The sequence below is a fragment of the Camelus bactrianus genome, chromosome 7 (genome assembly GCF_048773025.1).
Source record: "Camelus bactrianus isolate YW-2024 breed Bactrian camel chromosome 7, ASM4877302v1, whole genome shotgun sequence".
In the NCBI taxonomy this organism is placed as follows: Eukaryota; Metazoa; Chordata; class Mammalia; order Artiodactyla; family Camelidae; genus Camelus; species Camelus bactrianus.
In genome coordinates this window covers 38,960,414-38,984,675 of record NC_133545.1, presented here as the reverse complement: position 1 = coordinate 38,984,675, position 24,262 = coordinate 38,960,414, and the positions used below count along the sequence as shown (strand labels likewise).

General features: G+C 36.4%; 1 protein-coding gene and 1 non-coding gene across 21 annotated transcripts in view; both read left to right on the top strand.

The window, feature by feature from the left end:
* The first annotated feature begins 240 nt into the window (after window positions 1–240).
* BBS9 (Bardet-Biedl syndrome 9) overlaps window positions 241–24,262 on the top strand; it is a 462,928-nt gene continuing 438,906 nt past the window's right edge. For 7 of the 20 annotated variants that reach the window (XR_012508126.1, XR_012508125.1, XR_012508123.1 and 4 more), the window contains exons 1-4: window positions 514–990; window positions 12,267–12,389; window positions 18,941–19,091; window positions 21,837–21,901. Coding sequence is in view for 12 of the 20 variants with exons in the window: in XM_045507880.2 (XP_045363836.2) it covers window positions 12,278–12,389; window positions 18,941–19,091; window positions 21,837–21,901 (328 nt within the window). In the remaining 8 variants the exon portion in view is untranslated. Of the gene's footprint in view, window positions 481–512; window positions 991–4,003; window positions 4,122–12,266; window positions 12,390–18,940; window positions 19,092–21,836; window positions 21,902–24,262 lie in introns of those variants that run through there. The other 13 variants (XR_012508128.1, XR_012508130.1, XR_012508129.1 and 10 more) reach the window with 11 other exon arrangements.
* Window positions 21,621–21,693, top strand: TRNAA-GGC (transfer RNA alanine (anticodon GGC)). The gene has a single exon. It is a non-coding gene; the product is annotated as a tRNA-Ala (tRNA).

The following is a 24,262-nucleotide window of genomic DNA, read 5'->3' as shown; positions in this document are numbered from 1 at the left end:
AAGACTGGGCCAGCACCACCCCCGCCGCCAGGGCGCACAAGGTGGCGCTCGCTACCGCGCCCAACCTCGCGGCAGCTGCTGGATCCGTGGACGGTCTCCCGAGCCTGCGGGTTCGGAAAAAAGCGGTAGCCGGGTGGCTGCAGGCCTCGGAAGCCCCGCCCCGGAAGAGCCCCGCCCCCGCGGAAAGTCCCGTCTACGAGCGACGAGAGACGGGAACGCGGGAAAGAGATGGGAGGGGCGTGGCTTGAGTCTGCTGCGGAGGGGAGAGGCGGGTCTTCTTCAGAGACTGCGTCCAAGGAACCGTCCAAGAACAAAAGAGGGGGATAGTATTCTTTCTTTATCTATCTCTGTGCTAATGATGACCGGCAGGGGTTCATTCCAGCCCCTCCCAGTAGAAATTTGATTCTAACCGTGGCCCAGTAAGAAAAAATTCTCAACCTTCCACTCTCCTCAGAGACTCAGGACTACAACTCCCAGAAGGTACCGGGGCTTAGCTGTCTGACCTGCGCAGTAGCCTTCGTTGTAAAGCGCTATGACAACAAGGCGAAGATGGCTTGGAGTTAGTCAGGAGTGAGGAGGTGTCCTTTCCGTTGCTGCTGTCCCTTTTCTGCTAAATCCCACTCACCGCTTCCTTTATAATTTCCTCCTCTGTGAGCATCAGGACTTTCCGCTGTTCTCGCCTACCTGGTCTCTTCCGAAGAATTGATGCCGTTTTCCCCGCTTGTCTCCGGGGGTGATAGTGTGGATGCAGGGGAGCTTCTTGGTGGGATCGCTCTAACTCTGTGGAGCTGGTGGTGCTACCTGGTGAGGCGCTCTCTTTTCCTGGGACGTGGAATACGTTGGAGCAGGAGAACCAGAGGGAATATTAAGGGTTGCTTTTCTCTGCACCCTCCGTTCTTGCTCTGTTTACAGCTCTGGGACCTCGTCAGACGTCCTGAGGAAAGGGAGTTCAAAGAAAGGTGGGGCAGGACCCTCCCGAGTCGGCATCAGGTAGGAAAGTATGTCTGGAATGAAACATTGGGTGTATGAATGCCCTTTCTGTGTTTCATTTTGTGGTCAAGGCTGATTCTCTGATACCATGTTTCGGGGGATATAGGGCGATAGATTTCTTAGGAAGGATGCTTGCATTCAAAACAAAGCAAAACAAAAACACAACTAACAGAGCAACGTGTGTGTGTGTGAGAAAGAGTGATGAGAATTTTTTGAGGAATGTCTCGTGGTGCCCAGCACTCTTCTCCCGTGACACTTCAACAGGTCTGGTGAGCTAATGGTCAAAGCAGTTCCCAGCCTATGACTGAAGTAGGATGCATGTACTAATACCCGTAATTCCTTCTTGCAATAGGATTATTGCTTCTCCTTCTCCCTCTGCATTGCAGACCACAGCACTTTAAGTGAACTGAGGTGATTTTATTAGCATCTCCCTACCCCGAGCCAGTCCTGCAGTTGACTCCAATTTCCGGAAGGTTTTTTTCCATCTCATTTTTACTTTAAAAATGAAATCATATCACAGACATCCACAACTTAAAGTTGTGGAGGGAAAACTAAGGGTTTTATCTAAAGTCCACCAACATTCAGAGAGGGAGAGATTTTGTAACTTGTTATAAATATGTAGAGAGAATAATTGTTGAGTCTTTTTTTTGTGTGTGTGTGAATAGACTGAACCGTTATTTAGAAGAATATAAGAAAAGAAAGTTTTTAAATCTTGCAAGTGATTTACAAGTTATTTATGAAAGTTTAAGGAATTTTTCATTTTGTGTAATTATGTGTAATTGTCCTTAAATTACAACTACACACTTACGTTTATGATACACCTTCTTAATGGAAACATTCTTTGAAGGGAAAAATACCCAGTATCAATGGTATATAGTATTTTTAAAGTTTTACACCATTTGATGTATATAGCAAGTCTTATCCCTCAGAATAAAGACTTTCAAATATTTCTCAGTTATTGAAACACATGAAGTTATTATAAAACATCCCTACTGATTAACATTTTGATGAAAGATTACTATCATCCTTTGACTGTCCAATTTAAATCTTCATTCCAGAAGGTCAGATTGACATTCGTAATTTTATCTTGCTCACAACATACCACAACCACTACCACCACTACTGCTATTACTACTACTAGGTTACTACTGACATTTATCTGACATTTGAGTGCTCCCTATGGGTTGGGCGTTGGGCTAAGTAGTTAACATGTGTTAGGCCATTTTATCCTCCCACCTCCCAGGACAGCTGGGAGTCTAGAGGATGAGGGACTTGTCTAAGTTCACATTGCTGGTATGTGGAGTCAGAGAGGGAACCCAGGTCTGCCTAACTTCGTCTCCTGTGCTCGTTTGTCTTCTGTGGCTTTTATTGAAAGTTCCGACACTGAGCCCTTATAATACAGTCTTCAACATTGCCCTTCTAAGTTTATATGCATTTGTCATCTTTCTTGGACTAGAAGATCTGAACCCTACATTCCAAAATTTGAGGTGGCACTAGCATGGCATGGAGAAAGCAAAGCCCCAAAAATGAAAAACAATGTCAGAATCTAATTCCAGAATCTTTCATCTAACCTACATGTTCCTCCTACAGGATTCTTTGGGTTATCACTGCTATAGCCATTCTTCTAGTCATCCTTCCATATTTTAGGACTAGGCCAATTGAAGTGTTAAAACATTCACATCTTAAATGAAAATTAAATCTGAGTAAACTTGGTTTGGAAGATAATATGTATATAAGTATTAAAACAAAAAAGAAAGTGGTAAGTGTGGAAGAGAATTTCTAGAATTTAGGGGATAAAGAGATAATCTCTTACTTATTCTAATAAGGCATAAGAAATCAATCTTTGTGGCTATTTATAGATATGCACCTGTTAAAACCTTCAAACTGTTGTTTTCTAATCATTCTTAAAAAATTTAATTAAATGCGTGAGATACTTTCCTGAAGTTTGAGTTTGCAATTATTAGACTTAATATTAAGAGAATTATAGCTTTTTGATTTTCGTGAGGTAGCTGCATTTATTTAAGGTTCTGGAGTAGGCAGCCTGGTGTTGGGTGCTTCTTTCACCACTTAGTTGTGATGACTTGGGTAGGTTTCTTAACCTCTCTGTGTTCAGGGATGCCTGAAAAATAGTATCTTTGATTTACTTTGTAGTTTTGTTATGAAGAGTAAAATAGAATACTTGCAAAGGACTGAGGATAGTTCCTGGGACCTTAGTAAATGATTAGTAAATGTTAGCTATTATTTTCTTTTCCAGTGGAGGGAGATGGTATCTATGGAAAACCTGATATTTGTTTTTTTGTTTTATATTTATTAAAAAACCAAATCATTAAGGAGCTGGAAATCAATAATGAATGAATAGGGGATAAAATGCAAGTTCTTCTTTTCTTATTTTTGTTGAAGACAGTTAACTAAATCTAATTAAAATCAATTTATATGTATTTAATTTTTTGTTGTTTGGAATACATTTTATTTGTTTTTGTAACAGAAAAGCCAGGTTTCATGACCAAAATATGCCGTATTGCCATGTTCCTTTTCTTCTTTCTAACCTGCCAGTAACTGATCTCCACCATCCCGCTGCTTACCTTGATATGTTAAAGTCAAGGCCGGTATCTTTTTGAAAGTGGAAAGTGAATTAGCATTTTATTTAAGTCTTATTTATGGTTAATTTTTCTTTCTCTCAGTGCGGTGGGATGTCCTTCCAGGAGAAAGGGTTTAATTTGTTTTGCTAATCTTCTGAATTTAATTTGCCAACCTTTTGTTCTTCTGATAAAGTGGTAACTGTGGCCAAAATACAGGTGTATCCTACTTAAAAAAAAGTGAAACTTTATTTTATTATTTTTTATTATGGGAAATTTAAAACATAAACAAAGCATAAATAATATGTATCTGTGTGTCCCCCCATGTGTCCATCACTATTTACTTAAAAAAAAGCTTTATTGAAATATAATTAACATACCATGCAATTCACCCATTTAATGTATACAATTCAATGCTTTTTTTGGTCTGTTCACAGATATGTACAACCGTAAGTTATACCACGGTCAATTTTAGAATATTTTTACCACCTCAGAAAGAAACCTTGCATCCTTCATCTGTAACTTTCTTGCCCTCTCCTTCTCACCAGACCTAAGGTACCACTAATTTACTTTCTGTCTCTATGGATTTGCATATTCTATACATTTTTTATAAATGGAATCATATACTATATGATCTTTTGTGATTTATCATGTTTTCAGGGTTCATCCATGTTGTAGCATGTATCAGTGCTTCATTCCTTTTTATCACTGATTAATATTCCATTCCATGCACATGCATCTTTATGTTTATATATTCATCAATTGATTGATATCTGGGGCATTTCCGCCTTTTGGATATTATGAGTAATGCTACTATGAGCATTCCTGTATATGTTTTTATGAGGACTTACGTTTTTATCTCTCTTGGGTAGATACCTTGTAGTGGAATTGCTGGATCATATGATCACTCTATTTTTAAGTGTTTGAGGAATGCCAAATAATCAATGAACATTCTTTAGAAAGGGATAGAAGAGAGTTTTATTCAGGCCAAGTTAAGGACTGTAGCCCAGGAGATACAGATTAAAGAAGCACTTGAATTGTGTTCCTCCAGACTACAAAATGGGGGAGGCTTATGTAGTCAAAACCCACAAAGTTACATGAGCTGTTTGTCAAGAATTAGGATTGGAGCTGCCAAGAAGTAAGGATGCTTGTTAAGCAAGGATTGGTTGGGATCCGAAATGGATGCATAGCTACGAGGAGAGACCTTGACAGTATAAATTTGCAGCTAGTAGCTGCTGGCAGATATTTTTTGAAAACAACTGTTCATGTCCTTGAGTTTGATACAATTCAAAAATTCAAGTTCTCAGTGATGTAGGAACATGTCTGAGACCACATCCACAGTGGCCATCTGGCTCCATTTTGAATGCCTGTACCACAGTTACTCTATTTTGATTTTTAAAAAATGTACTCTTTTCTTTAATGGTCAAGCAGATGTACAATGCCTATTTGACAGGCTATAAGACAGACTTTTCTAGTTAGCATAAAACTTAAGTTAAATCATATGTACACAAGAATGACTATTTCTTATTTAGTCAGCAGCAGATGGCTTGGAGCAAGATGAGTAATGCTGGTGTCCTGCCCTTGCTGGAAAGTATTTCTCTGACTAGGAGCTGTGGGGAGAGGGTACCTCTGTTCTTGGCTGTACCAGTCTGGAGTGCAGTTTCCATCTTGTTGAGCGAGGAGTGTGGAGAGGAATGAGTCTTGGTTTAAATACTACAGACTCTTACTGTTCTTACTCTAGTTTAAAGTAGTTTAAATATTACTTAGTCTTACTGCGTTTCAGATTTTTAATGTTTATTTGTGTATGCTCCTAGGACAATTTCCAGAGACTTTAAAGGGTTGTTTTTAAAAATAATTTTGACAGTTTCACTGGGTAGTGGGTTCATGGAGCTTCTCAAATGGCATGCTGAAAGTAGAACTTTCAGCTCTGAAACTTTAAATTGCATAGCATATGATTTTATGGAGACATACTTATGTTCTGAAAAGATTTGATCTGATTTCCATTAGATATCAAGGTGCTCTAGTGTCTATAAGACTTATATTTAAAAGCAAGTAAAAAGGTTATCATATACAAGTTTCTTAGGAACACAACTACTGTGTTCAAAGAGAAGTTTTTTTGTGGGTGTGTTTTATTTGTTAGAGCCGAAGGATTAAGCTTTTCTTTTCTTTTTTTTTTTTTTTGCAAATAAACAGGGATATCTAGCAACCTGAAGTTGTCCAGACTTGCTGTCAAATCCATCTTTGAAGCCAAACTAGAAACCCCCTTTTGAAATCTGTTGTCCTGTAGCCTAAGCTGTCATTTAAAAATACACCAATTTTTAGAAAAGGTAATTCATAGTATGCAAATTAAGCACAGGTGAAGGTTTGTGGTTTCTTAATTTCTTAGGAGTGGCAGTGCACCTTCCTCTGCTTCTATTGGAGAGAAAGGCACTGGAAAGCGCACTACTGCTGACTGTCAGCCCAAATTGTTGGTTTTCCCATTGTTTATTAATGTTTTAAAGATGTAAGTCCTTATTCAATAATATACTGTCCATAGTGGTACATGTTATCACTTGGATCATGGGGGAATCAATATGCAGAATTTTGATGTAATGGAATTTATGCGATTCTGCTATGTATTAGCTTATGTTTTGCTGTGGTATGAAAGTCAGTTGGTCTGAAATAATTCAAGTAGCTGTGGTTTTGTTAGGAAGAGCCATTTGTTGGATCTAGGCTTAAAATTAGCAACCACCCTCTCACCTTTTAAAAATTAAAACAAAGCAAAACAAAACAAAAAAATCCCTCTACTGATCCATACTTTTTCAATTTTTAGATAGTAAATTGCAGGCAGTGACAGCCTAAGAAGACACGGATCTAGAGACCAGGGAGAGGATATGCAGAAGCGAGTTTCTGCCATCAGCTGTGCTATTTAGGGGAGTCATATAACCTACAGAATCAGAAGCTGATTAATAGGTATCTTCTAGCTGCTGAAGCTCTTTGATTTGAAAAGTGAGTCTCTTTTTCAAGCTTTGGAAAGGAAAAAATGAAGGGAAGTAGAGCATTGCTATAAGAAAACATCCATTTAGGCTATAAGGTGTCAGTTCAGCCATTGCTTTTCAAACTTTAAGGTGCATGTGAATCACTTGGGGATATTGTTTGGTATGGGGTTGAGATTCTGCATTTGTAACAGGCTCTTGGGTGATGCTGACCTGCTGATCCAGGGACTTAGCAAAGAGCTAAACAATCTAGGAAAGGAGAGTTTTTAGAAGCTAATGAAGTGGTGGGTGACTAAGGAGAAATTGATAGAGTGGGAGAAACAGGAAGGAACTAAATGTTGCCTGAATTATTTTGTTGATAGGAATAGATACTCAGTTTTATGATGGAAATTAATGAGAAATTAGTGCTTGATGTAGAACATTTCTATTTACACACAATGTTGGAGAGATAGGTGTCCATATTGGAGGTTCCCCCCTTTATTCTAACAAGCTGAAAAAATCTGTTCACTAAAAAAGGTTTTTTAAGGCCATTTTTACATAATAGCTATTTTCATCTGATGCAGTTATGTGTGTTTATATTTGTTTGAATATACAGGTTTGTCTCTTGTGATCAGTAATCTAAGCATTTTTATTTTAAATATATCATTCAGTAGGGCTGATGGAAAAAAGCTCTTCTCTTTCACCATTACTTGGGTATTTACTATGTTCTCTAGGAAGGGCCCATGAGATTTTCTCTTTTTCTGCATGAGGTGAAAGGAGACCCCTTTGGATGTTGGGCAGATCTCCCCTCTTCCTGTTTACTTTCCTCCAGACTCCTTTTGAACTGGCTGATATAGATTGTGCAAAGGATCACTTACTTGTTAGTTAGCCTATTGATTTCTGTCTTTGGCTATAGCCAAGACTTGTGTTCCCAAGTTTTCATTCTTTTTTTTTTTTTTCTTCCAAGTCTTCATTCTTTATGATGTATCAGCGGCCCTTTCCTGATTATGCTTTGTGTCCTTTTTTTGGGGGGTGTGTGTGGAGATAATTAGGTTTAATTATTAATTTTTTAATGGAGGGACTGAGAATTGAACCTGGAAACTTGGGCATGCTAAGCATACACTCTACTACTGAGCTATATCCTCTCCCTGCTGCTTTGTGTCTTTTTTAGTAATAAATCATAGCCATGATGATGACTATATACTGAGTGCTGTGAGTCCTCCTAGTGAATCTTTGAATGGTATTGAATTTGGGTAATATTCTGCTCTGGGCTGCAAGAGAATGATGTGTCTTCATTGTGGTAGTCCAATAGTATGGCATATTACAATTTTCCAATGTATCTGGAGTACATAATAAGAATATATAGCACTTATTAAGTACTGTTATTTCTCTCTCAAAAAAGTCCAGTAAAAATATAATAGAAGTATTTATTACATTTTTTCAATACTTGCTGTGAGATTTGAAGTTTAGTCATCTGGCAATTTGTATGGTTATATAGTGCCATTATTAATAACAGGTGATGCACATGTTTTTCAGAAACTCTCCTACATATGTTGAAACTCATAAGTTTATTTACCTGCTATATAATTTTTCTAGACCTCCATCAACACCTTGAGTTTTTCTAACTGCTTTCTTTTTTAGCATAAAGAGAGGGTCTTGGATGGAGTTTTCTTTTTTTTTCCCCCTCATTGTTTGCTTCCTTTTTTTTTTAGAATTGGAGTTTGGGAAAAGATAATGTCTGTCCCTTATTAAGCTGTCCATGTTAGATTTACAGGCAACAATAAGGCCCTGTTTCTTTCAACTTGTCACTTTGAAATAATTTTATGCTCACATAGAAGTTGCAGTGTACCTCTTACTTACATACAACATATGAAAGCTCTTTGGTAGTCCAAAGTTGTATAGCTTCTTCTTTATATGAAAAGTAGTGTTTTTTGATAATTGATAAGTACAGTTATCAAAACCATAAAATTGACATTGCTACAGTACTATAAACTAAAGGTCTTATTTTGATTTTATCAGGTTTTACATTACATACACATTTTTAAAAGAATATAGTTCTAAGAAATGAAATTTGTCCTATGAAACTACTGCCAAAGTCAGGTTACAGAACTTTTTCATCATCCCAAAGAAATTCCTTTGTGCTAACCCCTTAAAGTCACACCCTGGTAACCACTGATCTGTTCTCCATCAGTAATTTTGTAATTTTGAAAATGGTATAGAATTGGAATTACTTAAAATGTGACTTTTTGGGGTTGGGTTTTTTTTTTTTTAACTTAGCATAGTGCCCTTGAGATCCACCTTAGTTGTTATTGCTTCATTTTTAAAAATTACTGAGTTTTACTCCATGGTATAGTTGTACCATAGTTTGTTTAACAAGTCATACATTGAAGGACATTTGGTTTTTTCCTTCAGTGTAGGTTAAAAAAAACCCAAACCTTAAAAACAGTACAAATCATAGCAATGGCTAACATTTATTGAGTGCTTATTATGTGTCAAGTATTGGGCTGATACTACTTTTTTTAAATTTAAAGTTTTCATTTTTTTATTTCTAATTGTGGTAGAACATTTCTAAAATAAAAATCACCATCTTAGCTTATTTTTTTTTTTGGTGCCTTTTTTTTTTTTGGCGCCTTTTTTTGGAGGGAACTGGTAATTAGGTTTTATTTATTTATTTTTTAATGGAGGTACTGAGGATTTAACCCAGGACCTTATGCATGGTAAGCACGTACTCTACCACTGAGCTATACCCTCCCCTACATCTTAGTCATTTTTTAAGTGTACAGTTCAGTAATGTTGTACATTCATACTTTTGGGCAACCAATCTCCAAAACTCTTCATCTTGAAAAACTAAAACTCTAGGGTGGGAAGGGATAGACTGGGATTTCAAAATGTAGAATAGATAAACAAGATTATACTGTATAGCACAGGGAAATATATACAAGGTCTTGTGGTAGCTCACAGCAAAAAAGAATGTGGCAATGAATATATGTATGTTCATGTATAACTGAAAAATTGTGGTCTATACTGGAATTTGACACAACATTGTAAAATGACTATAACTCAATAAAAAAAATGTTAAAAAAACACTAAAACTCTATACCCATTAAACAAAAACTTCCCATTTCCCTCTTACCCCAACCCTGGAAACAACCATTTTGCTCTCTGTGTATGACCTTGACTATTCTAGATACCTCATATAAGTGGAATCATGCAATATTTGTCTTTGTTACTGGCTTATTTCACTTAGCATAATGTTCTGAAGTTTTATCCATGTTGTGACATGTGTTAGAGTTTCCTTCCTTTTTAAGGCTGATAATATTCCATAGTATATATATAAAACACATTTTGTTTATCCACTCATCTGGCAATGGACACTTGGGTTGTTTCTACCTTTTAAAGGCTGTTGTGCATAATGCTGCTATGAGCATGGGTGTACAAATACCTTTCTGAGATATTTTCAAAAATACACTCCAAAGAATTGCAAACGGAAGTGGATTTGCTATACCCAGAAGTGGAATTGCTACATCATATGGTAATTTCTAAATTTAAAAAATTTTTTGAGGAATCATACTGTTTCCATAACGGCCGCACCATTTTACATTCCCACCAACAGTGCACAAGGATTCCAGTTACTCCACATTGTTACTGACTTATTATTATTGTTGTTTTTGGTAGTAGCCATCCTAATGGGTGTATGGTCGTATCTAACTGTGGTTTTAATTTGCATTTTTCTAATAGTTAGTGATGTTGAGTATTGTTTCATATGCTTGTTGTCCATTTGTATATTTTATTTGGAAAAATATCTATTCAAGTCCTTGCCCATTTAAATTTTGTTGTTGTTGAGTTATACCAGTTCTTTATGTATTCTGTATCTGAACCCTTTATCAGATATATGATTTGCAAATATTTTCTCCCATTTTATAGGCTGATTCTACTGTATTTTTGTTTAATCCTGACAATAGCATTCTTACCTTTATTTTATAGAGAAGGAAGCCAAAGTATAGAGAGGTTCAGTAACTTTCAGGAACCTGCCCCTGGTTACATAGTTAGTATGTGATGGAGCAGGGATTCAAACTTATACTGACTGCCTCCAGAGTCTGCACTTTTCACCAGCACATTATTGTCAACTAATTTCTTGGCCAACTTTATGGAAACAAGTGGCCTTGGTTTCTATGATTAGCCTGTGTGGAAGGCCCACTTTAAGAAGCAGATTGATCTGCATATTTAAAAAGTACGATGATCCTCATTATTTGCATATTCCATATTTGTGAGTTTTCCCACTCACCAAAATTTATTTGTAATGCTGAAATCAGTATTCATGGTGCTTTTGAGTTCATTCATGGTCATGCACAGAGTGGCAAAAAGTTTGAGTTACTTGATACACACATTCCCAGCTGATGTCAAACCCAGCGACTCTGTCTTCTTGCCTTCTTGTTTCAGCTCTTATACTATAAACAAGGATTCTTTCGTAATCTGTTTAGTGACACGTTTTCCACATCTGTCTGGTTTGGGTTTTGTGTGTATATGTGTGTGTGTGTGTGTGATTTTGCTGTTTAAAATGGTACCCCAAAATAATACTAAAGTGGTGTCTGATGTTCTTAAGTGCAAGAAGGTTTTGATGTGCCTTATGGAGAAAATACCTGTAATAGATAAGCTTCCTTCAAATATTCATTATAGTGTTGTTGGCTATTGAATTCAGTGTTATTGAATGGATAGTATATTAAATAAAGTACCTTTAAACAGAAACACACAAAACACAAAGTTATGTATTGATTGATGAAAATTTTGTGATTAAAGGCTTGCAGGACCCTAACCCTGTATTTCCCCTAGGAGCAATGCTTCAGTATTTGCTAATTCAACATTTGCTACCTTATAGAACAGAGCTTCTTTGAATAAGAAGAATTGACTGCATATCCTGACTATCATTTAAATCATTGTAGCAGGGAAGAAAGCCCCATTTATGTTAGATAAATGAGCTCTCATAGACTCCCAGGGTATGTGATGTTTGTACTGTAATTCAGAAGATCCTACTGAGTTTCATATCCACCACCTCAGTAAGTCAGTGGTATGGCTGGTATATCCTCATTTTAGATGAGGAATGAAAGCACAGAGAGGTTGTGTGGGTTGCCTGATACACAGGTAATTAGTGGTATAAACAGACTTACAACCCAGTTTTCCTGGTTCTTTTTTGGTATGAATATCCCTCTTCCATCTTCCTTTCTACAATTAGAAAGGGAAAACGGAGTGAATGTTTTTTGAGTGCCAGTAATGTATCCCCTCCTGTGTTAGTTGGTTGATGTATTTGGTCTCACTTGCTCTTCTCAGCAACTCATTGTGACAGGAGATTCTGCAGTCTTTCTAATGACCAAACTGAAGGGAAATTAGGTATTTTGTTAAGGAATTATGTGCTAACTAGTGCTGGTTTGAATCTTGATCTTCCAAAGAATACTTTTTCATTACTTTGTGTAGTTGTTTACTAAATGTCCCAGAAGAGAGAATTGGCCCAACATAAATGTGAAATTTCTCAGCTTGACTTTTCAGTGACATTGCAAAATATCTGATTGATGCTTCCACCCACTTGGATTTGTGGTTTCACGTATGTCCACAAAATACAAAAAATTAGAGCTGAATACAGTGTTTTTCCTCAAAGTTGTCCAGGTTTAGTTTGCTATGTATGCTTTAAGAATTTATTTGTAAATTATGGTGTGAAGTGGATTTTTATGGTAAATTAATGCTTTCTTTTTAGAGTGAAAGAAAATGTCTTTATTTAAAGCCCGTGATTGGTGGTCTGCTGTTCTGGGAGAAAAAGAAGAATTTGATCAAGGCTGTTTGTGTTTGGCTGATGTTGACAATACTGGAAATGGACAAGGTAAACAACTTATGACCTTTCATCTTGGAGCAAAGCTTTATAGGGATGAAATAAAAACAACTTCTTTTTTAAATGTGTATTTTATAGAACTTAGGTGAACTGTCACAATTATGCCCTAGTTTTGAAGGTAGTTTTTCTTATAAGTAGTATTTAGATAGCAGGCTGATAAATATAGTTCTTCTGTTTTGTTGTTTGTGTTTTTCTGGTTTGTGTTGATTCTGTCATATTTACTTCAACTCAGAAGAATATTATAAGGCATCATTTAGTTTGTTTTCATTTTTGCAAAATTAGATTTTGTAGGGTAGAGCTGGTAAAATATTTTGAAGTTTGAAAATTTTTTTGTAGAAATTATTTGCAAGAGAAGTTATATTCTTTTGAAATTGAATCTAGGAAGCTGCTTACCAAAATGGAGAAATTATGCTAGCTCTGTTTGTTTATAGAAAACAATTGTTAAATCATTGCTTTCATTTTTATATTTTGATACTAGATACAACATTCTATTTTATTCTTATAGTATTTTCTCTTCTTTGCATTTTCATATATTAAGTGGTCTATAAAACATTTTTGTTCTGTATAATTGCTGTTTGAAATTTGTGTTTGGTTTTAACAATTTATAATTCTGAGCTTTTTTGGTAACTCAGATAGTCACTGGTCTTTTAAAAAGAGAACTTATTATAACTTTTTGTTGTTCATTGTATATAAATATTGTCCCTTTACATTTTTATTTATTCTATTTCTCTTGCCTATAATGAAAACATTGGAATTTGGGGAACAAGGTGAAAGGAGAAAATTATATTGGCAAAGAAGAGTGGGAGGCACTAACCTCTTCTGAGCACCTACTGAACTGTTTCTAAGGAAAATCTGGGCCCTGCCTTCCTACCGATAGGAGATGGGTAGGCCTAGTCAGAGGGTGTCCTGAGCAGTTCAAAGATTATCAGCATAGAAGAGTCATACCACAGAAATACCTGCCAGAGAGAAACAATTTCAAACCCACCTCTGCCCAAACTATTTAAAGCTCAACTTTATTGGAAATTATACTTACCGGTTATTTGAATAAAATATACTGTTCACTTACCATTTCTATTAGAGGTCCTCCCTGGGGTGCCACCAGTGGGTTACCAATATGCTGAGATGTTGCTTCTCCCCAATTTGCAGCCATCTGTGAGCAGCTTCCTCTGTTTTCTCAAGCATGCTATACAAAAATTGTTCTTTATGTGTATGTTCCACATAGGAAAAAAAAAAAACACCGATCGTTATTTCTCAAAGCCTGGACCACCTGTATCATAATATCCCGAGGTGATTATTATATATGAAGATTTTCTATCTCAGATGTTTAAGATCCTCTAAGATCATATTCTTTAGGGTGTGTTGAATGGGGGCTGAGGTATGTGCATTTTTGACAAGTTCCAAAGTTGAATGATGGCACACTAAAATTTAAGAGTTATTACTGTTGGAGGGGGAAGTATAGTTCACTGGTAGAGTGCCTGCTTAGCATGCACATGGTCCTGGTTTCAATCCCCAGTACCTCCATTAACACACACACACATAAAATAAAATAAAATAACAAAAAATAAATTTAATAAAATAATAAAATAAATAATAATAAAATAAACAAAACAAAATAAAAAAAGAGTTATTACTGTTTATATTATGCAGTGGAAGGTTAGTGAGAGCAGTTTTGGACACGCTTTGCTTGAGATAGAAATGACTGGTAGGCAGAATTCAGGTAGAGATTTGGGACTGAGCAGTGTTCTGGTTGTGTCTGAAGCTCTGGGAATGGGTGAAAGTGCACAGGGAGAGAAGATGGAATAAGAGGGAAGGAATCTTAGGACCATAAGCTGGAGAATATGAGCATTAAGGGAGGAGTTTTCGGAAAGGTAGTCAGTAATAGATTCTGAGAAGGGCAGGCAGAGAGGCAGTTGAGCTGGTACTTGGAAGGCAAGATTTAGTGACATGAAGACTGATAAGTTTCCATACCATTTTGCAGCAAGTGATTCATTAATGTCCTTGGTGAGGGTGGATGAGTGGACACAATGGTAACCAAATGTAGATTTGCAGAGTATAGGAGTGAGAGTTGGGGAAGACTGAATGTTTATGGCCCTTTAAACAAACAGCTGTAAAGGGAAGAAGGGAGGATGATTGCTGGGGATAATGTAGAGTAAAGAGAATTGGGAAAAATTTAGTGTGTCATGTAGGGGATATAATTGATAGGGCAGGGAGAGATCCAGAGAAGACAGTCAGAGATGGTATCAGGTCAGATGGAAGGGTTAACCTTAAACAGGTGTGAGAATTTTTTTTCACTGTGACAGAAGGCAAGAAGGTAAGAATGGATATACATGAAGAGAAGTTTGCAGGTCAGGGTAGAAATTTGAGACAATAATGCAGTTGAGCTTACTTTCTTTGAGGTGATCAGAGAGTAAAAGGGTGATATTAGGCACTTTAAAATTTCTTTAGGTGAAGCTGACTTGATTCATAAAAGAAGGATTCCTTGTTAATTTTGAGAGGATCTGAATGGTCCAGCTTAGATTACATGTCAACCCATGGCCTGGAGGGAGAGTTTATTACAAGAATTAAAGTAAAAAACATAGAAGGCAGACTAAAAAATAGTTACAACATTTATCTTTCAGCTTCTCAGCATTTATACCTCACATGGGGCAACTATCCCTTGTACAACATCAATTACACATATTATTTCCCATCTGCAATGGGAGATAACTGCTTCAGAAGCACTTTCAGGGAGCCCTGGATCTTCAAGTCCAGGATCTCTGAGCTGTATCCTTTTCACTTCTTCATTCAGTCATGATCATGTCCCAGTGTTCTGTTCCCTCTAGAATAATTGGTATGTACAATCCATGTTCACAACCTATTATAATAGATGAGGAAAAGAAGAAGAGAAGGAAAAAATTTAGAAATTAAAATGAAGAAGTAGAAAAAATTATATGGTACCTTGAAGAAGTCATGTTGAGAGCTACTGCTTTCTGTTTTGCAACTTGGTCACTTGGCTGTGTGACTGTGCTGTCCTTTTTTTTTTCTTTGACTAGCCTTCTGTTTGGTTAGATCTCTTGGTCTTGAGTGGAGATGAAGCAACCAGAGAAGTGGTCTAGGCCTTCACTCCTGAGGGATCTAGAACACTGATGCTTTCCCGAAAAGGATTATAGTAGTTGCATTTACCCCTGATCCAGACAGTACAGGGAAGGACCCTTGGGGACTCCTGGGTTTCACCCATATTTCTTTCAGCCCCATTCAGTCCTTATGAGATGATGAGGTAGTCCTGCTTCCTGCAGATCGGATTGTGGTAGTACGTGTAAAGGTACACTTCTGCTCCTGTCAGGTGAAAGCAAACTATTTCCATTGGTCTCTGGGTATTGGAAAGGAGAGAGTGAATTACCAAGATTTAGAATTGTACTCCAGCAGAAGGCATGTATTAGTTGGCTCCAAGAAAAAACAATTTGTGGAATAACAGAATTTAGAGTTACCTTTTAAGTTATACTGATCAACCCTAACTCTGTAAGACCCACCAGACTTTAATATTGGCAAATCTGGTTATTAAACAGGGCTGTGATTGAATTACCACGCATAGATATTTAAGTGTTTTGGCATTGAATTTTGGAAACCACCCCAAATCAGGCCTAGGAGTGATACTGATTTTGATTTTCTCCCTGGATGGGGAGATGGAGTTCCTTTGGCTTCCCTATAGTCCTTCCAATATAATATACCTGAGTGTACCTGTCAGAGAACCAAATGGGTATTCTACCATTTTCTTAGGAAATACACTTCCTTTAAACTCTCAGATACTGGGTGAGAAATCATAGACTGGTTTTGCTCTCCCACTGGGTAAACTAAGTTAAAAAGTTCATTTATCACTGGGTCTCCGTAATTGGCAATAACAGTATCTTTCTGGGCTTCCAGAATTAGTAGTAATTTAGAGGATATTCAGTGTTCTGATGAAGTCTGGGTATTTACCTTTCCTCAATACACCTGGATAAATGACTGCTCATCCTATAGAGAAGGATCTGAGGAAAATTCATATGTGGCATGTGTGGTGTTACAGCAGTCTATACACAGCCTTGTCTTTGTTCAAGTGACTCTGAGTCTGTAAACTGACTTAAATGTGGGGATGCATAAGATGCCATGACTGTCTAATATGGAGGCTTGAGTTAGTTCTTCTTTTTTCATAGACCTGAAATATTTTTGGTTATAGACTTCAGAAAAGGCCTTAATTTGATAAACACATTATAGTACATTCTTACAATTAAATACTACTAATAATAAAAAAAGTAAATGAACCACTGGGAAAAAAGAGCCTTAATGAGTTGCCTGTTCGTTCCATTCCTGGTGATCCTATATTATTTAATCACAGCTTGAAATCTGTGAGAGTTAGTTTGTTACCTGAGATCTGGGTACTATAATAGTCCTACTGTCTATTGTAATAATGAAACACATTTAAATTCTGGGGTTAAATTATCACTATGTGGACTTGGGCATCCCTGAGGATAGGGCTATGTTGAAGCTGAGTCTTGGTAGTTTAGGGAGTGAAAATGGGGGTTGGGGCATGATAGGATACATAGGAAGCCCAGTAGGAGTGTTTTAGAAGAGTTTGGAGGTTTAAGTCTTGTCCAAGTCATCTAGATTTTGCCAGTAACCCTTTTATAACAGTATGATCCCATTCTTTTTGATCAATGTCTTTATTTTTATGAAGGAAACCTGTAGACTCTGAACTCATTTGTTACTGTAATTTAAAACCTATAGAATTAATCCCTGAATTAGATTCTTAGCAGTTAAGCCTACTGCTAAAATAGGTAAGAAATTCTTTCTGTAGACTCCCAAAGACCCTGAGTTTTATTCTTTATCCTGAGATGAGAATTTTGAGATTTAAACCTGCCATTTTCTTATTTTAAACTATCCTCTGCCCTTAGAAAAAGTCATCTTACAGTGATTTGACATTCTTCCTTCCTATTGATTTGGGCTATGGAAGCATCTATTTAGTCTACTAGAGTGTCACCTGCAAAGGGCACATGGTTCCAGATACCTGGAGGTGTTAACTTGATTAACCTCTCTGTTACTGTATACAATGCTATTTAACTGTAGCTAGAAAATGAACAGGAGTCATAGCATTGTGCCCCAGCTCAGCTCGAGAACCAATTCCCAAATACCTCTACAGGAATTAGTGCCTGTAGTTTATTCCTTGGTACCAATTTCTCTATCAACTAACATTTCATTTTATTTTATTTTTGCCACAGGTGACAGGAAACAATTATGATAAATGCAAATAAAAGAGAGATTGGAATGAGAGTAACATAGCTCTCCCAAATACAGGGAGAGTTAATTTGGCCAAGCCTTAGTTGGAGACAGGAACCAGATGGCTCCAGAGACCTGTAGACCTCCAGGGGGCTGCCATCAGATCACCTAGCATCAGATTTCTGATGACATGTGTGTCTCTGTTCAGGACTGAAAATCCTAGGATAGTACCTCTCTCATAGGGTTACTAAAAGTGTTTAATGAGTTAATATATATAAGCTACTTAGACCATTCCCTGGCACATAATAAACTCTCAATAAATAAGTAAGTAGAACTCCTTCTTTCAGTAGATAGAAAACAAGTCAATCTACTAATCCAGGGATTTTAAACAGTCTAAAGTATTAGTTTCCTAGGATTGTGTTAACAAAGTACCACAAATTGGGTGGCTTAAAACAAGAGAAATTTATTTTCTTGCAGTTCTGGAGGCTAGAAGTCCAAAATCAAGGTGTTGGCAGGGCCATGTTACCACTAAAGCCTTTAGGATTCTTCTCTGCCTCTTTGTTTCTGATAGTCCCAGGCATTCTTTGGCTTGTAGATGTATCACTCAAATCCCTGCCTCCACTGTCATATGATCATCTCCTTGCTGTTCTGTGTCTTCACGTGGCATTTTCCTCTCCACCCCCATCTCAGTGTTCTCTTCTTATAAAGATACTGAGTCCTATCGCACACATAATCAAGTGACCTCATTTAACTTGATTATATCTACAAAGATTCTATTGCCAAATGAAGTCACAGATACTCAAGGTTAGGACTTCAACCTATCTTTTTGGGGGGCACAGTTCAGCCCACAACATCTATCCTACCATTTCCCCCTCTTGTACCCAAGACTAGATAAATCAGAGTATTCTATCTAGTGAGGCCTCAGAATCCTTTTTAATACAGTATTTTTGACAGCCAGACCAGCTGTAGATTTGACATTCTATGATGAAATCAGTTTACAACCTTACTCTAATCCTTTGTTACAAGGACTTGCTTTGGTTGAGTTAAATTATGGCTACTGATACCAAATCAAGGCTTAAAAAAATTGATATGTTTAATATGTTGGTGATGTAAAGCTATTTTTGAAAAGCTATATGTTATTAAAATAAGTTCACTTTAGTTATATCATCTATTGGCAGATTGGGCTTTGTATATGAAGCAAGACTAGATTCTTTTAATTTTTAGATTACTCTTTTAGACATTTAAAATTTTATTTCCAAAAAATTTTGTTACTAACATATTTCTTCCTCTATCTTAAAAAAATCTCTTTACAGATAAAATAATTGTGGGTAGCTTTATGGGATACCTAAGAATCTTTAACCCTCATCCTATAAAAACAGGAGATGGAGCTCAGGCTGCAGATTTGCTTTTAGAAGTGCATCTACGAGATCCAATACTGCAAGTAGAAGTAGGAAAGTTTGTTTCGTAAGTACAGCTTACTCATTCTGATATTTTATCTTACTACTTGGAATATGTCAGTCCCTTACTATGTCACTTTTATGAATTCATCAAAGAAAAAAAGACTATCCATGAATTAAATATATTTTCTGGATATTGTCACCTAGGTGTTCCTCATGTACTGAACATTTTTTATATGGAAACCTGTAAATTTAAGAGAGAATAATTTAGGACTTTTTTTTTGATAGTAATGGACCTAAGATGTCTGATGTATCAGAAGCTTAAAGGAAAAGAGATAAACTTTTGAAAATAACCAAATGAAGAAATAGAAAATGTTCACTTACTTAAAGCACTAATTGTCCAGTTTAAAAAAATTAGACAATGTAGCAATTATGCTTTTTGGCACATAACTTTGAAGCTTTAAAATGAATTGCTTATCTAGGGTAAAGAGGTCCTTAGTTCTTAAAAGAAGCCAATTCAACCCACAAGTAAGTCTTTGGTTCAAAGAACTTTACTTTTAACTTTATTTTATTCTATTTTTAAATTAAAAACATTTTAATTTAATTTATTTTAGAAGACTTATTTTGCATTTTGTGTAATGTGTCTTCTCTTTATTGATGATATTGCTGATATTATCTTATTTTCACTCATTCTCATGAATTCTCTTAAAATTAAACCTGTATTTCTTAATTATTTATGAAAGTGTCTGTTGTGAACTGCTATGTAGGCAAAGGTGGACTTGTTTTCCCTGACTGTTCTTTTTGAGCCCCATTTGGCTTCCTTAAGTCTGGGAGTACCCTGAGCTCTGGATTTTGGCTCACTCCAGTTCTCTTCATGATGTATTGGCCCCAGGTTCCACTTGTTCAGGGCACTGATTCTTACTAGAAAAACCTAAACGACAGCTCTTGATCTTCTTCCAGTGGTATGTTTTATTCTGATGGGAAGCTGCTTCGTGGATGCTTATAGGCCAGGACTTGAAATGGGAGTTTTATGCACTGTGACAGGCTAGATCAGGGAGATTTTATGACTGATATGGCTGGTAAATATCTACTACATCTAAAATTTGATGATGATTAGGTGCCCACTGTGTACCTAGCCCATATTAAACATGATGGATTTATAAAGTAAGGAGACAAAAGCATTCTTGCCTCTAAAAAGCATTTTTGCCTTTTCATTTTTAAAAAAGTGGAATGCTGTCATAATCATTCTATAAAGTAGTATGGCTCTCATGTATATGATCACTTGTTGGAAGGGAGGAGGTTAACATTAATGAGTAGATTCTGTACTAGCATTAATTAACTAGTACAGTCTCATTAATCTTATCTATAAGATATGATCTGCATTTAGAAATAAGGAAGCTAGATAGAGCTCAGAGCTTTAGGTCACACAACCTGGATTCTGTCTGACTCCATACCTTGCTATATTTCCATGACATCATGTTCTTTTCCTACGCATGATGGAAAAATTGTTTTGACTGTTCAAGGTATATATAAAAAAATTTGAGGGAAATATTGATTATGTGATAGTTGTGTATATTTTCATTTTTTAGTAGTAGAGTGTGTTGGTGACTTTATGGTAATGTTTTGCAGGTTATTATCTAATACAATTTTTATTTTATAAATGAGAAACCAACACTCTGAAAGATTAAATTATCATGGAAATATCAAAGTGCAGAGTCAAGACCTCAATCCAGGTCTGTAGACTTCAATTATAGTCCTTCTAATTTGGAAGAGTCTGTATCAGAGGTCATATCCTGGAGGCCTGTTTGCAGATGTGTTTTAAATTTAAAAGAATTGAGAACAATTAAAAATGAAGACATTTCATATAAAATCCCTGCTTTCTGGCTTTTCTTGAAAAAATGTGGAGGTCTGGCCACAAGTCCAGAACTGAATTGTAGTCGCCTCATTTAGTCAGGCCCTAGCCTCCAGTTGATGACAGCCATTTACACCCTTTATTCATTTATATACCCTTGAAGACTTTGAAATTAGGGTTTCTAGACTGTGCCATGTCTCTGGAAACCACTTGATAGGGGCTGGGAAGTGCAGTGATGATAGTGGCAGTTTATTTCTATTTGAGATTTAGTCCAAACTGAAATATATTCAATACCTTTAGTACAATTTCAGAGCTGGACGTGATATATGCTAGTTACCAATAACCATTACCATTCTGTGGTGCTTTATACTTTGCAAGATGCTTTCATATGATTTTATTACATTTAATTGAACCCTCTTATTTTCCAAAAGGGGAAACAGGCTTAGAGAGAGTGACTTTCCCAAGGTCACAGGTTAATTAGTCTGAGAGCCAGAACCAGAACTTGGATCTCTTTATTGTAGGAGAGCATTTGTGAGGGGGCCGCTGATATGACTCTTTCTAGGAGGCTCTCTTGGCTTCAATCTGAAGGGAGCTCCTTGAGGCAGAGACCTTGGGCCTCTGGGATTATCGGTCTGGCTGTTTGTTGTTACATTTATTTTTCACTTTAGAATGTTATCTAGTAAATTGTTAGTTCACTCATGGTTGGCTGTGGTTACAATCTGTTTTTAAAATAATTTTTGGAGGGGAAGGTATAGCTCAGTGGTAGAGCACGTGCTTGGCATGCATAAGGTCCTGGGTTCAATCCCCAGTACCTCCATTAAAAAAAAAAAAAGGGATAAACCTAATTGCCCCCTAATAAATTAAAAAAATATAGGATTTAAAAAATGAAATAATTTTGTAATTTTTTTGGCTACATCTGAAACTAATATTTAAAATTTTAATACTGTCCCCATTTTCCAGAGGTACTGAGATGCTTCATTTGGCTGTGTTGCATTCTAGAAAACTTTGCATCTACTCTGTCTCAGGTAAGAAACATTTTATTCTAAAGTAGAATTTGTATTAGAATCTGGACTTCTAAATCTTACATAAGAATAGTTAATATTGACTTGATAGAGAAAACAAAACATTCGGTTGAAGGTTTTTCCTATCTTGGTTAGCATTTTCCCATTGTTCATTTCTTCTTTTCATTATATTTTCTTGATCTGCTCTTTCCATACATACTTAAATTTCTAGCATAGAGGGTTCCTTGAAATCTCCCTTCTCCAAGGAATTGTGTCCAGGATTGCCTATGACTAATAGAGGCTGATTCTGGGTACTTAGGACACTTGAGTGTTCTAACAGCAACAACAGAATTCATTAGATGCTGAGTCATGGTGGTTTAAAGTACATTTTCTTTGGTGAACCTCAAGTGTTCTTACAGTTCCAATTTCTTGGCTTTTGGTTGTGTTCACTCAATCAGATCTGAAGGCATTTACTTGAGACTATTTTTTTTAAACATTTTTTTATTGAGTTATAGTCATTTTACAATGTTGTGTCAAATTCCAGTGTAGAGCACAATTTTTCAGTTATACATGAACATACATATATTCATTGTCACATTTTTTTCGCTGTAAGCTACCACAAGATCTTGTATATATCTCCTTGTGCTATACAGCATAATCTTGTTTATCTATTCTACATATGCCTGCCAGTATCTACAAATTTTGAACTCCCAGTCTGTCCTTTCCCTACCTGAGACTTAATCAGGTTTCATTCTCTAACATGGTTCTGTGGGTACAAGTATGATAGTTAATTGTGGTTTGGTTTTGGCATTTTGGCTGTTATTAGATATAAAAGGTAATTTATAAATTTTGTTTCAGTATTAGATACATTTTAGTTTAGTTGAGAGAGTTATTTTTATGAATATAAAATACTGGGTAATTTTTAAATGGATACAATAAATACAATACAATAGGTCTATGGACCTAGTCCTTATACAAAAGATACTCTCCTTTGGAGTTTGCTGTACATATTAGCTTCTAGGATTTCATTTCTCACTGTCATTCTCTTGATTTGGGTTTCTTTGTATTTTGCTTTTAATTTGAGTAATGATTCATATTTACTGGCACTGAGCTGGATATTCTTAGGTAGTGTCTTTTTGGGGTGAAGATCTGTTAGATTTCTAAGGCAGGCTTGGTAACCTGGTATATGGTGTATGGTAGGCATAGTTGTTGAATGAATGAATGAACTAAGTTCTGAGGCAATTGGTAGTGGCTAAATATTACTCTCTACATTTTATTTTATTCCTTCTTTCTTCCTTTCCTGTTACCACTATCATTTTCTTTTCCATTCTATTTACATCAGAGGCCCAACAGACTACCTCTCACTGACATTGTGAAGCACTCTCATTGGTTTCATGATAAAAGATGTTGTCATCCTAGTGATAGGGAAAATATTTAGTGTTCTAGAGGAAGTGGAGAAGGTATGATATAGGTTACTTTATTGCATGACTCTAGTTGTTCCTCTCTTTTCCATCATAAGCCTGTTAACTTCGAGTGATATTTTATTAACAGGTATAGAGGAGGAGAACTTGCCCACAGTTACTCTTGAATACTGCTTGGAGTACTGGTCTCTTCTAGAGTCCCCATGCTCATGGGGGCTCTAAGAAGGCAGGAGAGGGAAGTTTTATAAAAACTAGAAATTAGGTTAGACTCTTGGCCTTTCCTGGTCCTGTTTGAATGATAGCCCAGAAAGCCAGACATAGACTAGGTATGAAATTTGTTTATCAAAATAAAGCCTACTGAAAGAAACAGGCATGTTTGGTCACACCTTGTTTGAGGGACGTTGGTATCCTCCTTCAAATTAGTGTTGAAAATGAAAGTTATTTGTTATGGGAATGCTGATTTTATTGAGCTTTTATTCTTTGTATTCATTTACAAGCTTTATATTCTCTAGGGATGAGGAGTTGTCCAAACTCCATTCCCTTACACTCCACCTCACTTCCCTTCTCTGTTTCTCATTTCTTCAACCTCCTATGATATTCGTAGGCTGACAGTTTGTGTATTTTTCCTGGCTTGGCTTAAATTGAGAAGCAGGGAAATTATGTTTTTGTTCTCTTCAATATGTTTCTTGAGGTTCCAGACTGAACTTTTACCTAGCTTTTACTGTAACAGTGGAAGCATAAACACTTTTTAGTTTAAGTGAATTCACTGGTGTCAGTAGATGAAGAGTGTTAGCTGAATATCCTTAACCCCAACTGCCCTCTCCCCAAATATTTTTTGTTTTATGTGCTGTGTGCTCCAAAAAAAGATTTGAGGCAAACTAGAGACACCAAACAACCCTTAATAATCAGAGGCTACTGTGCTGCCTTTTTTTTTGGTGGGTGATAGGTCATTAAATGCAGGCTA